Genomic DNA, 16,301 nt, shown 5'->3' with positions numbered 1-16,301 from the left:
GCCCTCGGGGGCGCAGCCACAGCCCGGCGGGGAGCCCTCCCTCGCTCTCTCGCGCTTCCCTCCTCCTTGGCTGGGGAGCCGGAAAACCCGGAGCGAACCGGCCCTGCCCGGCGACGCATGCTCAGTAGCAGGCAGGTTCAGTTCGCTAGTAGGAAGCTCTAGCGCTACACCGGCGTCGGCGGCGGCCGCGGCGGCACCTCAGGCAGCCGGATTCCCCAACAACGACCTCGGGCCTTTCCCCTCCCCCGGTACACCCCGCGCCCAGCTCCGCCCCGCCCCGGGTCGCTCGCGTTTCGGGGTCCCTGCCGCGCGGGCGCCGCGGCCGGAGTGTCGGTCCACACGCCCTCCCCCAGCCGCCGGCTCCGCCGCGGGGCCAGGCCGGGCCCGGGAGCGCAGCCCCGGCGGGAGGGCGGGCGGCGACCGCGGCGGAGGGCAACCCGGGGCGGCGCCAGCGGGCCGGGGAGGAGTGGGGGCCCGGCCCCGGGGCGGTGGTGCGGGATGCCACCGCCGCCGCCTCCGGGCTGCGTTCGCTCTTCGCGGCTGGTGTCCGTGTCGGGTGGGTGGCCGGGCGCGGGCTTCGCCACCCAGCTCCCTCTCCGGGGCTAGCCCGGCCGCTCGGCGCCCCGAGGGGGCCGGGCCGTCCGGTGGGGCCGCGGCCCTGTTCCGCGCTAAGAGCTCGCCCTCTCGCGGCTCCCCGGCCCGGCCGCCGCCGCCCCTCTCCCAACCCGGAGGCGCCCCGGGGGCACCATGCAGGCGCAGCAGCTGCCGTACGAGTTTTTCAGCGAGGAGAACGCGCCCAAGTGGCGGGGGCTGCTGGTGCCTGCGCTGAAAAAGGTGAGGAGCGCGCTTCCCGGCTGCAGCCCCTGCGAGGGCGCCGGGCCGGGGCTGGGGAAGGGCTGGGAGGCGGGGCGCGCGCGGAGTCGTCTTTCTTCCCGGTCTCACCGCCTCCCAGAAAGGACGGCGCACACCGAGAGGTTCCCTCACACCCGCTGGCTCTCGGTGTTGACATTAACCCGGTGTGGTGTGTGGGAAGGCCGCAGGGAGCCTGGGAGAGTTTGTCCGAAGAATCCAACCGCTGAGAGCTTACTGCCCCTGCCCCTGGTTCAGAGACGAGAATTGGAGGAGCCTCCGTTTTCAGTGGAGGTCAAAGCAGGCCACTTTTCCGCCTTCTCGGTCCTCTCCCCGAGCTGCTGTCAGCCTCCGGTTTTAGGTGTCCAGTCTGCTCGTCTAAGTGGGCTCCAGAATGCTCTGGCCATAATGCTTGCTCTAAGTAATTGCAGAGCTCGCCTGCCAGCAGGAACAGGGCCTGCTTTGCTCGCCCTCTGTAATCACTCTTCATTCCCCTGAATTCCCCGACTCCTCCGATTCACAGGGGCGGGTGCACATGCCACTGGCCTTCCTTCCTTCCTTCCTTGCTTTCCTTCCTTCCCTTCCCTTTCTCTCTTTCTTTCTCTCTCTTTTTCTCTCCCTCCCCGCCCCCCCCCGTCCCTCTTTCTCTCTCAAAATCTTGGTACTGTCATTCGGTTTGTTGATTAGAAATTTTAACATTTCTGTGTTTCTTCGAGTTTGCCACATTGTTATCTAAAGTTATATACCCCGTGATCTGTACTTTTACACGTTTTAGTATAATTAGGAAGTGTTGTTACATTTTCAGAGCTTCTGAAGCAACGTGGTGACTTAATAATACACTAAAACATCAGCAACTGATCTCTGAATGAATATTAAAAACTATCAGATTATTTTGTTTTCCTTTTACCTCTTCTTATAAATATAGGGATAGCTTTACTCTTTTAATAGTGTTTCTAAAGCCCCATTTCTTGTTGCTTGAAGAATGTTTCATGTTATCTGATTTTAAAATATTTTTATTCCTCAGTGAGAGTTGAGATTATAGTGTACCTTTTCTTTTAAACATTTATACTTTAAAAAAACTGTGTTTTAAGAGGTATCTGATATTTCTCAAAGGCCAGCAACTTTTACTTTCCCTTTTGCGAGGTTCTCCCTCTCCCCCTCTTGGTAGCTCACAATGGAACCTATTTGGTTTGTTAGTAGAAATTGCTCATATATTTCAAATATAAGTTACTGACTTTTTTGCTCAGGTATCTGACTAGTCACAGATATCTCTGTGATAATTGTTTTCTAAGAAAACCAAATCTTTGCCATATGCCTTACCTGCTTTATTCATTAGAAATCCTGTCAGGCTCTCTGTTTACTTTTGCTTTACCTGCTAGCTTGCCATCTTAGGTTGTAATAGAAGGGGAGTAGGAAGTCTCAATGATGCTAGAGGCAGGTATCCTGACCAGGGTGGGGAAGAGACAAAAATTATTGACAATATATAAAAACTAATAAAGCACTATCAGTTTGGGGCTGTTTTGCTTGGAAGCAAGCAGCTCCTATCCCATGGGAGTCACCATGAAACCCTGTCAGTTGAGCCTCCTATGAGGTAGTGAAAAGAGCACTGGAGGATTTAGCAGACCAGGTCTAACTCTGCCACACTGGTGGCCCATGCTGAAATCTGTCCACAAAAGCATTTTTTTTGGCTGGCATAGTGTTGTTTTATTTTTAATGTAATCAGATGCCAGTATTTTCAAATGGGAGATATTACATAAAATCTGAACTTTGAGCTTTTTTTGGAGAATAGGAAGATCTCTCCACATTGGGCCAGCATTCAAGCAAGGCAGTAAGCTGCTGGAGCTGAGTAAATGGCTGCCTTCTTTAGACAAGGCATCTGTCTAAGATTTTCCACAGTCCCCACCAGTCCTCTTTGCTTATTTATATAAACCTGGTTTGACTTTAAGCAGAGATACCCTTGCTTGACAGTAGAAGTGATGGGAGAAGGTGGAAGTGTACACAGTCTCGCTGATGTGTGAGATTCTCCCAATTCGTATATAAAATACGCACTAAAGATGATTTTAAGCCACCAAAGACAGGTTGAAAATATATTTGGTAGCTCAAAACCTGCATTTTCATCTGCTTGTTAGACATTTCCTGTGGATATCTCCATATCTTCTTTTCGACTTATTGTACTGTTTGCAGATGCATCAGCTTGTGTTATCTAACCTGAGGCTCTTTGAACATCCAGGTTTTCTTCACCTGCACGGCCTTTTGCCTGGCCTAACACCACTCATCCTCTGGACTCTCTAGACCTCAGATCTTTTCTCAGATCCTCAGGCCTGAGTTGGATAGTCTTTCTTTCAATCTAAATATTCTTTTAGCACCCTAGCCTAGCACTTAACAATGAATTTTAAGTTCCTATTTTTTTCCTGTTTAAGTTCCCCACCCCAACCAGATTGGATGGTCTTTGGGAACAGGGACGATATTTTACCCTCGTTTTATCCTCCATGTATACAGTGCCTGACGCCTGGTTGGCACTTAAATTTGAATGAAAGGGTAGGGAAAACCCAAACAAAATGATCAGCTCCCTCCCTTTCACCTATTAAAAAAGAATTCTTCTTGATTTATTAGCTGTATTATTTTATTTGACTGGTTCAAAACTTTGGAGTCATCTCTGATGACTTCTTACTGCCCACACCCAGTCAGAGCCTGTAGCTTCATTCCCCTTGACATGTTCTTTTAATCTATTCCCCCTACTCCCACTGCTCTTGAGTCCCCTTTCCCAGACTACTGCTGTAGCCTCTTTACTGAGTTCACTGCCCCTCACCTGTCCTTTATCTAGTTTTCAAATTTCAGAAGTTATGGGACACTTCTGAATGTGTCACACTCTTGTTCAGAACCGTTGATGTCTTTTGAGGGCATAGAATGAAGTGTGTATTCTTTGGAATAAACTTGATGGTGATCTGTGGTCTGGCTTCATCCTGCTTTTCTGGATGGATTGCTTACCATAGTCTTTCATATACTTTATGCTTCAGCCAGACTGGACTACTACTTTTCCTGAAAATCCCCAGAAGGTCTCAATATATCTGTTAGTCTAAGTCCTACCTTATCTATTGCATAAGCATATTGTGCCTACTGCAGACCAAGTATTGCTCTCAGCACTAAGGATTAAAAGGTAATTGACATCATCCAGAAATGACTAAGTTCGAACATGATGGGAAGTGGCAGAAGATGAGTTTGGAGAGGAAACTGATTTATAGAGAACTTTTTGTATGTTAAGCTAAGGAGTATGAATTTTATCTTGAGGGGATAGATGGCATTGAGGAATTTTAAATAGGGGAGTAACATAAAATTTCAATTTTAGAAAATCCACTTTGGCCATAGAATAGAAAATGGATTGGAGAATAATGAGACCCAAGGTAAGGAGAAAAGTTAGAAGATGGCTAGGGTTAATAGTCCAGCCAAGAGATGATATGCGTTTGAATTAGGATGGAAGTGTGGAGATGGATTTTACTTGAGAGATGTTTAAAATGCAGAATTGACAGGATCTAGTAACTCACTGATTGATTGGGGGAAATGGTAAGAGTAGGAGGATTCTTAAGTTTCTGGTTTGAGTGCCTTTAGTCAGGATAGAGAATGTAGGAGGAGAACCTGCTGGGGTGGAAAGAGTGGCATTATAAGATGAGTTTTGAACTTGTTGATTTAAAAGTCATTTTGGGTTATCCAGGTGGACTTGTCAAACTGGCAACTGGTTGTTGGTATCTGGTGAAACAGATTTGGGACTTCCAGGTGTGTGAGTAGAGCAATGAGAATAGACAAAGCTTATATCCTATGAAAGACTTACACATGAAAGTTCATGGCAAGTTCTGTTCAGCAGAAAATTGGAAACAACCCAAATGTCCATCAGCGGGTGAATTAATAAACAAATTGTGATATAGTCATACACTGGAATACTTCTCAGCAGTAAAAAGGAATGAACTATTGATATACAAGACAACGTTGCTTAATCTCAAAATAAGCTGAATGAAAGAAGCCGAAGAAACTGCCCCCTGCCCCCTCAAAAAACACCACAGTATATACTATAAATTTCTGGAAAATGCATCCACAGTGACAAAAAACAAGTCAGTAGTTATTTTGGGGGGGAGGCTTTTATGTTCATTTGTCTTGATTGTACCAGTAGTTTCAGGAGAGTATACATATATTAAAATTTAATGGATTATACAGCTCAGATATGTGCAATTTATTGTATGTTAATTGTACCTCAAAGAAGGTGTTAAAGTAGGTGAGGCCACCCACTGAAAATGATTAGAGATAAGAATGAAATAAGGCTGGCATCAGAACTGGGGAAATAGAATGGACCATAGGGTGTAGGGGAAGAGCAGAGGGAAAGGCATGAGTAAAGGAGATTAAGAAGGAAAGAGTCAGGTAGAAAGAATGGGACCCTAGGGTCTGAGAAGCTGAGAATGGAAGGAGTTTCAAGAAAAGTGTCATTAACTGTATCAGGCTATAGAAAAGTCAAATAAGGGGCCTGAAAAGTGTTAGTTAGATTTGAGAGCTTAGGGGTCACTTATGTCCAAGCAGTTTCGGTGTGAGAATAGAAGATGGAAGAGCATGGAAAAAGAATACCAAGAACAGATGAGTTTCTTCAGATTTTTTTTTTCCCCCTAGAAGCTTGGAAATGAAGGGAAAAGAGATACTTCTGTGACAAGAAGGGGGTTCAAGTTGGGGAAGACACTTGTTTTTTATTTGAAGGTGATGGAAACTTGTTTATGTTAGGAGGCTTTGGGGAAGGAGCTGATAGAGAATGCTAGTGAAGATACTGAACAAGATGAGCTCAGGAACACAGCAGTGGAATTTGCCTTGAATTATTTGCCAGGTACTATTTTAAGTGCCTTGCATGTGTTCTCTTATTCTCACAGTATACTGTTATTGCCTCTATTTTATAAGAGAGAAAACTGAGGTTTGGAAAGTGTAACTTGGTTACAGAGTCTGCATTTTTAAGCAGTACTGATGATGATCCGCTACCTCTGGCAGGAGTGATGACATCCTTTCTTCTGAGGTCGGGAGGAGGTGAGATAAAATGGGTTTGTAGGTTGGGGAGCAGGTAGTTCATGCTCGGTAGCCACTATGTTCATGATGGAATGAAAGGCAAGATCCTTTATACATAGAGTGAGGAAAGAGAAATGAGTAAGGAGTTTAAGAAGCATAATCCAGTTTTGGAATTGCTGCTGTGGAGTCTGGAGAAGGAGCCAACCAGTGAATTAGAAAGGAATTGCTCAGCAGTGCTGAGTGTGGAAGTTATAAATTTGGAGTAGCATTCATTGGTCTAGTGGTTGTGAGATTTTCCTTGGGCAGCACTCATCAGTTTAGGTAAATGGGTAGAGAAGGGTAGTTGGTTGCAGGTGGCTGCAGTAGAGACGAAGAGAATAGAGATATTACAGATGATTGGAAGTGAAGCTATAAGAGACATAATGGAGGTGTAAATGAGAGCTCCATGGATTAGAAACCTCAATGAGTTAGAAAAGGGTAATGGGAGCAGGTAAGGAATTATTTTACAGTTTACACCTGGATTTTATAATTTACATTTTACTGTTTGCTTTATCACATGCCTATCCATCTCTCTATTCATCCACCAATACAACTTACGTTTTGATGGATTTCAAAGTAAGTTGTGGACATCGGTACACTTTACCCCTAAATACTTCAGCATGTATGTCATTAACTTAGAGTTCAGTATTTGTTTGCAGTTCTTTTTGTTTTTTAGGTAAAATTTACATATAATGGAATACACAAATGTTAATTGTACCATTTAATGAATTTTGGCAAATCAGTACAACCTAAGCCTCTACCAAGATATCGAACATTACCATCACTCCTGAAATTTCCCTCGTGTGCCTTCTCGGTCAGTTCCTGCTCCCAACCTCCAGAAGCAACTGCTCTTCTGATCTTCTGTCATCCTACCATAGGTTAATATTATCTGTTCTAGGATATCATATAAATAGAATCGTACAGTATATATTTTTGGAAAGGCTTTTGAGATTGTGTTTATGAAGAATTCATTCCTTTTTTCTATCATATGAACATGTTAAAAGTTTATCAAGTGGATGTATACCAGGGACGTTTCCAGTTTGGGGCCATTATGAATAAAGCTGCCATGAATGTTCTTATATAGGTTGTGTTGTAGAAATGTTTTCATTTCTCTAGGGTAAATATCAGGAGAAATGGCTCATAGAGTAAGTGTCCGCTAGTTTTATAAGAAACTCCCAGACCTTTTCTCAAAGTGGTTGTACCATTTTATGTTCCCACCAACAATGTATGAGAGTTCCAGTTGCTCTACATCCTTGCCAGTACTCAGTGTTATTAGTCTTTAATTGTAGTCGTTGTGGTGGGTGTGTAGTGGTATCTCATTGTGGGTTTTTTTTTTTTTGCGGTACGCGGGCCTCTCACTGTTGTGGCCTCTCCCGTTGCGGAACACAGGCTCCAGACGCGCAGGCTCAGTAGTTGTGGCTCACGGGCCTAGCCGCTCCTCGGCATGTGGGATCTTCCCGGACCGGGGCACGAACCCGTGTCCCCTGCATCAGCAGGCAGATTCTCAACCACTGCGCCACCAGGGAAGCCCTCATTGTGGTTTTAATTTGCTATATCCTGATGACTAATGATACTGAGCACTCTTTCTTGTTCTTGTAGGTTATTTGTGTATCTTCTTTTGGGAAGTGTCTGTGTAAATCTGCTGCCCATTTAAAAAATTGAGCTGTTTTTCTTTACAGTATTGAGTTGTGGGAGTTCTTTGTATATCCTGGTTAACTGTCCTTTATCAGATATATGTTTCATGAATATTTTCTTCTAGCTCGTGGCTTGTCTATTCATTTTCCTAATGGTGTTTTTTGATGAACCCGAGTTTTTAATATTGATGGAGTCAAATTTATCAGGTTTTTTTTCTTTTAAGGTTATTGTGCCCTGTCCCAGAACCCCTTGCCTGCCACCAAGTCATGAAGACATGGTCCTAATGCTATTTTCTAAAAGCTTTATAGTTTTAGCGTTTACATAATCTGTGGTCCATTTCAAATTAATTGTGTATGATATGAGGTAAGAATTGAGATTCATTTTTTTTGTGCTTGTATCTAGTTATTTTAGAACTATTTGTCAAAGGGACTTTCCTTTCCCTGTTGGATTCTGTTGTTGTTTTTGTGAAAATTAATGAATATATATTATATATTAATGTAAATGTGTATTTAAATATGTAATATATATAAAATATATATATATTTTTAGACTCTCCATTCTATTCCATTGATGTTTTGTGTATCTTTACTCGAATACCACACTATTGATTACTGTAGATTTATAGTAAGTCTTAAAGTTAGGTAGTGTAAGTCCTCCTTCTTTTAAAATATTATTTTATTGTTTCTAGGTTTTGCATTTCAATATAAATTTTAAACCATTCTGTCAATTTCTACCAAAAAATCTTGGTGAGATTTTAATTGTAATTGCATTGAATCTGTAGATAACTAGGGAGGATTGACATCTTAACAATAGCAAATCTTTGGATTCATGAATGTAGTATAGGTCTCCATTTATTTAGACTTTTAAATTTCTCTCAGAAACACTTTAAGTGTAGAAGTCTTACATGTCTTTGGTTATGTTTAATCTGAAATATTTTGCTTTTTGATGCTATTGTAAATTGTTTTAAAATTTTATTTTCCAGTTGTTTGCTACAAGTATATAAACAATAGGTGAAAATTTGGAGAGCAATAAAGAGAAGTTGCAGGGTAACACATGGGCCCGGGCCTAGAGAGAATTTAGTCCAAATAGGAGATGAAGGAGAGAGACTTCTAAGGGGAAAGAGAGAGGGAATTGCAGAAATTTTATATTGCTATCATTTGGAAGTCCTTAAATATGCATGGAGTCCTTCAGTATGCCGAAAATGCATGAAAAAGAAAGGCATTATGAAACTCAAAAAAGTTGTTTAATAAAGATGACATATCTGAATAAAAAACAAAAGCATGTAGCTGACTTTTGTATATTGATTTGTATCCTTTGACCTTGCTCGTAGTTGTTTTGTAGATTTTATAGAATTTTCTACATAATTATGTCATATGCAAATAGAGTCTTATATTTATTTCTTTTTCTTATTTTACTGACTAGGACTTCCATTACAGTGTTGAATCGAAGTAGGGAGAGTGCTCATCCTGCCTTGTTCTCATTCTTAAGGGAAAAGCATGTCTTATTTCACCATTAAGGATGATGTTAGTTTTCATTGATGCTCTTTATCAGATTGAGGATTTCCCCTTCCACTTGTAGTTTTCTGAGAGTTTTGGGGTTTTCTAAAATCACAAATGGATGCTGAAGTTTGTCAAATGATTTTTCTGTGTCTCTTAAAATAATCATAAGGTTTTTCTCCTTTATTCTGTCAGTATTATGGTAAATCACCTTAATTGATTTTGAATGTTAACCTACATTTCCTGGATAAGCCATAGCAGATAGTATTTTATTGATTTCCTGCTTTGTGTCAGTATTCTAGGCACTATGCTTGGTACTTTACATACTTATCTCTGTTCTACCCATTGACTTCTCAAGGTGGTGATTTTTACAGCTGAGTTTTACAGATGAGGAAATGGATCCTCAGGCAAATTGCTCAAGATCTTGTGACTAATGAGTAGAATCAAGATTTGAACTTATGTCTGTTTAGCTTCAGAGACAACTCTTTCCACTGTATTGTGTTTCTTCCTTTGAGTAGGCAGTATAATACAGACAATGGTGTTCTAATTGTCCTGCACCTTAGGTTTTAGGGAAGCAGTGTCTTAGGAGGGAAGGAGGCTGAATGAAGAGGGTTTTGAAACTCCTTGAGTTAGGCTGAGAAGCTTAACTCTTCTACATATTGGGGCTCTGTGTAGAATTGCATTTGACAAAAGGATTCTGCTGTATAAAAAAGTAATAATTTTAAAGGTGGTAGTTAATGAAAAGACAGCATAGACCATAAAGGAAAGGGCTGAGAAGTAATGGTCTTGGGATGGCAATAGGAAGCAAGGAGACTATCCTTGTATGTTTATATTTGGGAGTGAAGGAAGTGACATTTTAGTGGAAGTGGGAGTTAGCCAGGTGAGGATGAGGAGGAAGTGTGTTCCAAGGGTTTGTAGTCCAAAGAGTCTTTGGAGTCCAAGAGGAGCTCAGCATCTTAGGAATTCTGAGTAGCTGGAGTCTGGAGTGTGGGGCCAGGTCTTGTGAACCAAATTGTTTCATTTTATCTTGTGAGCAGTGAGGAACCACTGAAAGGTTTTAAGCAGGATATTGATAATTAGATATGAATTTTGAAGGATCACTGTCTGCTCTGTGGAGCCTGGATTAAATGGCAGCAGAACTGTAGGCAGGAAGGTAGGTTAGGGGACTTTTGCAGCAATTCATGGAAGGGATGATGGTGGTCTTGACTAGGGCAGTAGCTGTGGGGATAAAGAAAAGTGGACATATTTTATTTTTATTTATTTATTTTTGGCTGCATTGGGTCTTCGTTGCTGTGCGTGGGCTTTCTCTAGTTGTGGCGAGCGGGGGCTACTCTTCGTTGCAATGCATGGGCTTCTCATTGCGGTGGCTTCTCTTGTTGCGGAGCGCGAACTCTAGGCGCACGGGCTTCAGTAGTTGTGGCATGCGGGCTCAGTAGTTGTGGTTTGCGGGCTCTAGAGCGCAGGCTCAGTAGTTGTGGCTCACGGGGTTAGTTGCTCCCCAGACTGTGGGATCTTCCCCGACCAGGGCTCGAACCTGTGTCCCCTGCACTGGCAGGTGGATTCTTAACCACTGCACCACCACGGAAGTAGTGGACAGAGTTTAGATTTAGAGGTAGATTGGTAGTTGAATGACAGGGTAGTGAGAGGAGTCAAAGCTGGTTCCCAGGATTCTGGCATAGGAGTCTAAGTGGTAATGGTGATAAAAGGGGGGATACTGGGAGAGGAACACCTTTGGAGGGGAACTAGGAAACCATCAGTACTTTGGGAATGAGAAGGTGTGAGAGAATTGTGATAGGAGGAATTTACACATTGTGGGTAGTCAGGCGTGCAAGCATGGAAGGGATCTTTGTTGGATTGTCCTTACTAATTACAGGCAGGTACAACCTGAAGGCCCTGATGATGTCTTTCAATGTACATTTCAAATACCATCTCTACAAAGGCTTTCTACTACAATTCCATCCCCTAAATAGAATGCATCTCTTAATTTCTTCAGTACTTTATACTTCAATTTTAGTACCTAATGATAATCTGCCCTTTAAAGTTTGTTTGTATCTGTGGCTTCTCTCCTCCACTATATTGGGAGCTATTTGAGAGCACCATAGGATCCTACTCACCTTTGTATTCCCTGTAATGTTTAGCATATTTCTCATGTATAGCAGGTGCTCAGTACATATGTTGAATTGTATGAAGTTCTGATCTTGTCCCCTCAAGAATATACTTACTAAGGAGTTAGCTGAGATCTTTACCAGTCAAAAGGCATTGGAATTGTCATGTTTGGTGTATCCTATTTTAGCAAATAGGGAAACAAATAATTCATTTGAAATGGCAAAATAGAAAAAAACAGTTTAATGCTGCAAGGGAGAAGCAGATGCCAAGATGGGATTAAGCATGCAAGAAATTTATTAGGAGAAGCGCTTGTGAGAGAAAATGAGGACAGAGGCAAGGAGAGTTGTCAGACTGATGTAAGTCTGACTCCAAGTGAAGGAGAGAGGTAAGGAAGGAAGTCTGGGTGAAAGTGTCGTAGTTCTAAGGAAGTTCACCAAGACCTCAGAAGTCCTTGAGCCAAAGTTGCCTATCACAAAAATTCCTCATCTCCCAGGACTAGGGCTGCCTTAGTATGCCTATGGTGCTCTTTGCCTGGCAGCAGCCAGTTGAGAAGTGTGGCCTCCATGCACAGTGATGGATTTCAGAGTGCAGCAGCTGGGGCCCACAGTCAAGTATTTCCCCTGGAGTCAGAGATCTGAGAGGCTCATTCTCATAGCCAGCCAGGGTCATGTCTGTGGCTATAAATTGCCTGATTTGGGAGAATTTAATTACAGTATTCCCTCAGTTAAAGTGGTAATTTGTTCCCCCCAAACCCCTTATGCTTTAAGAAAAAAATACCTTAGGATGAGTTCTAAAAGTCAAAACTTAATTGTCATTGATATTAATAGTACACAGTTTGCTTTAGTAGTTATCAAATAAAGTTTGCATTTCATATTCAAGTTTATTTCATAATTAAACCTTTAATGTACCAAACCACAAACAAAGCAGTAAAGATGAAAGAAAACAATGCAAACGATACCTGTATTATTACTGTATGAACTAGTGAGCCAGGAGCACTTCAGGCACTTCAGCAGTACCTTGAGTAGTCCAGCCATCCAGTTATGAAAATGAGTGCTTGTTGACTTTCCTTTCTAGACTGAGCTGCCTCAGGCAGACAAACACAAATCAGTAAAAGAAATTACTCATAAAGTCAGATTCTGGAAATCTCCCATTGGAGTTGGGGAAGGGAGCATACACTGGAGAAAAGAAGTAATTTAAAGTTTTGGTTTTATGGACCCTGAATTACTCATATTATTTTTAAAGTAGGTATTTTAAAATTGTAATGGGAAGATGATTTTGAAAAGAGTTTTCAAAATTTTCCTGCTTATTTTGACTGGTTTGGTTTTATTCACCAAATTTGTTGAGTATTTATTGTATGGCAAACATTATGGACAATTAAAAAATGAAACATAATTGTTGCTTTTATGAAACTTGTATATGGTGGTAAAAAGAAAATCTGTAATCTTCCCATATGTGTTAAAACACTCCAATCCTAGTGTACAGAAAGTTTGGTTCAGGGTTAAAAATAAAAATTTAAAAAATAAATAAGTCTTGGAATTAAAAAAAAGTTGAGTTTTAAATTAGAGACTTTTTGTAATAAGCTAACTTAAATTCTAGTTATTCTTTTATAATTCCTAAAACAAACTTTTCCCTTTCTATATAGACAAGTCCCATTTTCTATTTTACTTACAATCTAAACCATTTGCAAGTAAATTGATTTCTGTGTATGGCTCAGTAGTTTGTAATGGAATGCACTTACTGATAATTGCATTCACAGCTGTTTTGTTTAAGGGCTTTGATAGGATTCTGATTTCTGTCCATATGTTTAATAACTTTTTCTCATTTATTGTGGTAAAAAAATATATGTAACAAAATTAATCATTTTAACCATTTCTAAGTGTAAATTCAGTGCCAAAAACTGCATGCATAAGGTTGTGCAACCATCACCACTATCTATTTCCAAAACTTTTCATCACCTCAAACAGAAACTCTGTACATATTAAGCAATAACTCCTAACTTCCCCCTCCCCCAGCCCCTGGTAACCTCTAATCTACTTTCTGATTTTATGAATTTGCCTATTCCAGATATTTCATGTAAGTGGAATCATACAATATTTGTCCTTTTGTGTATGATTTATTTTAGTTAGCATAATGTCTCATCCATATTGTATCAGAATTTAATTCCTTTTTAAGGCTGAATAATATTTCATTGCGTGTATATACCACATTTTGTTTATTCATTCCTCTGTTCATGGACACTTGGGTTGTTTCTACCTTTTGGCTATTGTGAGTAATGCTACAGTGAACATTGGTATACAAGTATTTGTTTGAGTTCCCGTTTTCAATTCTTTTGGGTATATACCTGGAAGTGGAATTGCTGGGTCACTTGGTAATGCTATGTTTAACTTTTTGAGGCATGATTTTACATTCACATGATTTCACATGATTTCACATGATTTTACATTCCTACCAGCAATGTACAAAGGTTCCAGTTTCTCCATGTCTTCACTTATATGTTATTTTCTGTTTTTTTTTTTTGTTTTTAATTGCCATCCTAGTTGATGTGAAATGATACCTCATTGTGTTTTGGTTTGTATTTCCCTAATGACTAATAATGTTGAGCATCTTTTCATGTTCTTAACGGCCGTTTGTATATCTTCCATGGAGAAATGTCTGTTCAAGTCCATTGCCTATTTTAAAAATAAGGTTGTTTGTGTTTTTGTTGTTAAATGTTAGGGCATCGTTGTATATTCTTGATGTTAGACGCTTATCGGCTATATGATTTGTAAATATTTTCTCCCATTAAAACACAACCAAAAAGCTGTCTTTTCAGTTTCTTGATAATGTCCTTTGCACAAAAGTTTTAAATTTTGATGAAATTCAGTTTATCTATTTTTTTCTTTCATTGTTTGTGCTTTTGGTGTCATATCTGAGAATCCATTGCAAAATCCAAGATCATGAAGATTTACCCCTAAGTTTTCTTCTAAGAAATTAATGTTTTAGCTCTTATATTTAGGTCATTGATCCTTTTGGGGTTAAATTTTGTAAGTTTGTGAGTTAGGTGGAACTCACACCGAATACATGTGGAAATCTGTGGAAAATTCATTTCCACAGATGTGGAAATGAATTCATCCTTTTGCATATAGAAATCTGGTTGTTCCAGCACCATTTGTGGAAGAGATTGATCTTTTCCCACTGAATAGACTTGGCATCATTGTCAAAAATCAATTGACCGTAGATGTATAGATTTATTTCTGGACTCTCTCTTCTATTCCATTGGTCTATGAGTCTGTGTTTATGGCAGTACCACACTGTTTTGATTACTGTAGCATAGCATAGTAAGTTTTGAAATTAAGAAGTGGAGTCCTACAACTTCGCTTTTCTTTTTTATGATTGTTTTGGTTATTCAGCAATTCCATATGAATTTGAGAATTGGCATTTCCATTTCTGCAAAAAAGGCTATTGGAGTTTGATAGAAGTTGCATTGAATCTGTCGATTATTTTGGTTAGTATTGGCATCTTAATATAAAGTCTTCCTACCCATGAACACAGGATGTCTCTCCATTTATTTAGGTCTTCTTTAATTTTCTTCAGCAATATATTGTAGTTTTCAGGGTAAAATACTTCCACCTCTTTGGGTAAATCCATTCCTAGATATTTTATTCTTTTAGATGCTATTATTCTTTTAGTTGCTAAATGGAATTACACTCCTAATTTCCTTTTCAGATTATACCTTGTAGGTGTAAAACACAACAGCTTTTTGTGTGTTGATTTTTGTTCTGCAACTTTGCTAAATTAATTTACTAGCTCTGGTAACTTTCTTATGGATTCTTCAGGACTTTTCTACATATAGGATAATGTCATCTGCAAATAAAAATAGTTTTACTTCTTCCTTTCCATTTGGATGCCTTTTATTTATTTTTCTTGTTTGATTGCTCTGGCTAGAACATCTAGTACAGTTTTGAATAGCAGTGGTAAAGTGGGCATCCTAGTCTTATTCCTGATCTTGGGGTGAAAGCTTTCAGTTTAGCTGTGGGTTTTTCATAGATGCCCTTTGTCATGTTGAGGAAGTTCCCATCTATTTCTAGTTTTAGGAGTGTTTTTATCATGAAAGGATGTTGGGTTTTGTCAAATGCCTTTTCTGAGTTAATTGAGTGATCATGTGTGTTTTCCTTTATCCTATTAATGTCTATTATATTGATTTTTTTTTAAATGTTGAATTGCTTCTGCATTCTTGGGATAAATCCCAGTTGGTCAAGGTGCTGTTTTAATATGCTGTTGGATTCAATTTGCTAGTATTCTGTTAAGAATTTTTGCATCTATACTCATAAAGCATATCGGTCTGTAATTTTCTCATGATGTCTTTATCTGCCTTTGGTATTAAGGTAATGCTGGCTTCACAGAATGAGTTAAGAACTGTTCCTTCTGTTTTTTTGGAATTCTTCACATGTTGGGTAAAATTCACCAGTGCTGCTGTCTGGTCCTGCATCTTTCCTTGTTGGAAGGTTTTGATTACTGAGTCAGGTTTTGATTACTGATTTCTTGTTATATGTCGAGATTTTAAATTTCTTTTGAGTCAGTTTAGGTTAATTTGTGTGTTTCTAGGAATTTGTCCATTTATTCTATATTATCTAGTTTTTCGGTGTGTAATTGTTCATAGTATTTTCTTACAATCTGTTTTATTTCTGTGAGGGCAGTGGTAATAATGTCCCCACTTTCATTTCTGATTTTAGTTATTTTTGTCTTTTCTTTTTCTTAGATGGTCTATAAAAGGTTTGTCAATTTTGCTGGTTTTTTCCAAAGAAGCAGCTTTTGGTTTCATTGATTCTGTCTATTGTTTTTCTGTTCTCTGTTTCATTTATCTCTAATTTTTATTATTTCCTAGCTTTGAGTTTAATTTCTTTTCTAGTACCCCGACATGTAAAGTTAGGTTGTTGATATCTTTTTTCTTTTTTAATGTAGACATTTATAGTCATAAATATCCATCCAAGTGCTGCTTTTGCTGTATCCTTTAAGTTTTGGTATGTTGTGTTTTCCCTAAGTATTTTCTAATTTCCCTTAGGATTTCTTCTTTGAACCTTTGGATGTTTAAGAATGTGTTGTTTAACTTCTACATATTTGTGAGTTTTCCAGTTTTCCCGCAGTTGTTGATTTCTATCTTTATTC

General features: G+C 40.0%; 1 protein-coding gene across 2 annotated transcripts in view; it reads left to right on the top strand.

The window, feature by feature from the left end:
* The first annotated feature begins 645 nt into the window (after positions 1-645).
* SOS1 (SOS Ras/Rac guanine nucleotide exchange factor 1) overlaps positions 646-16,301 on the top strand; it is a 148,979-nt gene continuing 133,323 nt past the window's right edge. For both annotated transcript variants that reach the window (XM_082851863.1, XM_082851862.1), the window contains exon 1: positions 646-834. In XM_082851863.1, the coding sequence (XP_082707989.1) occupies positions 748-834 (87 nt within the window). In that variant the 5' untranslated portion in view covers positions 646-747. The remainder of the gene's footprint in view (positions 835-16,301) is intronic.

Source organism: Leucopleurus acutus (assembly GCF_964270905.1).
Source record: "Leucopleurus acutus genome assembly, chromosome: 12".
NCBI lineage: Eukaryota > Metazoa > Chordata > Mammalia > Artiodactyla > Delphinidae > Leucopleurus > Leucopleurus acutus.
The sequence above is the reverse complement of the archived record's forward strand: the minus strand, read 5'-3'. Positions and strand labels throughout refer to the sequence as shown.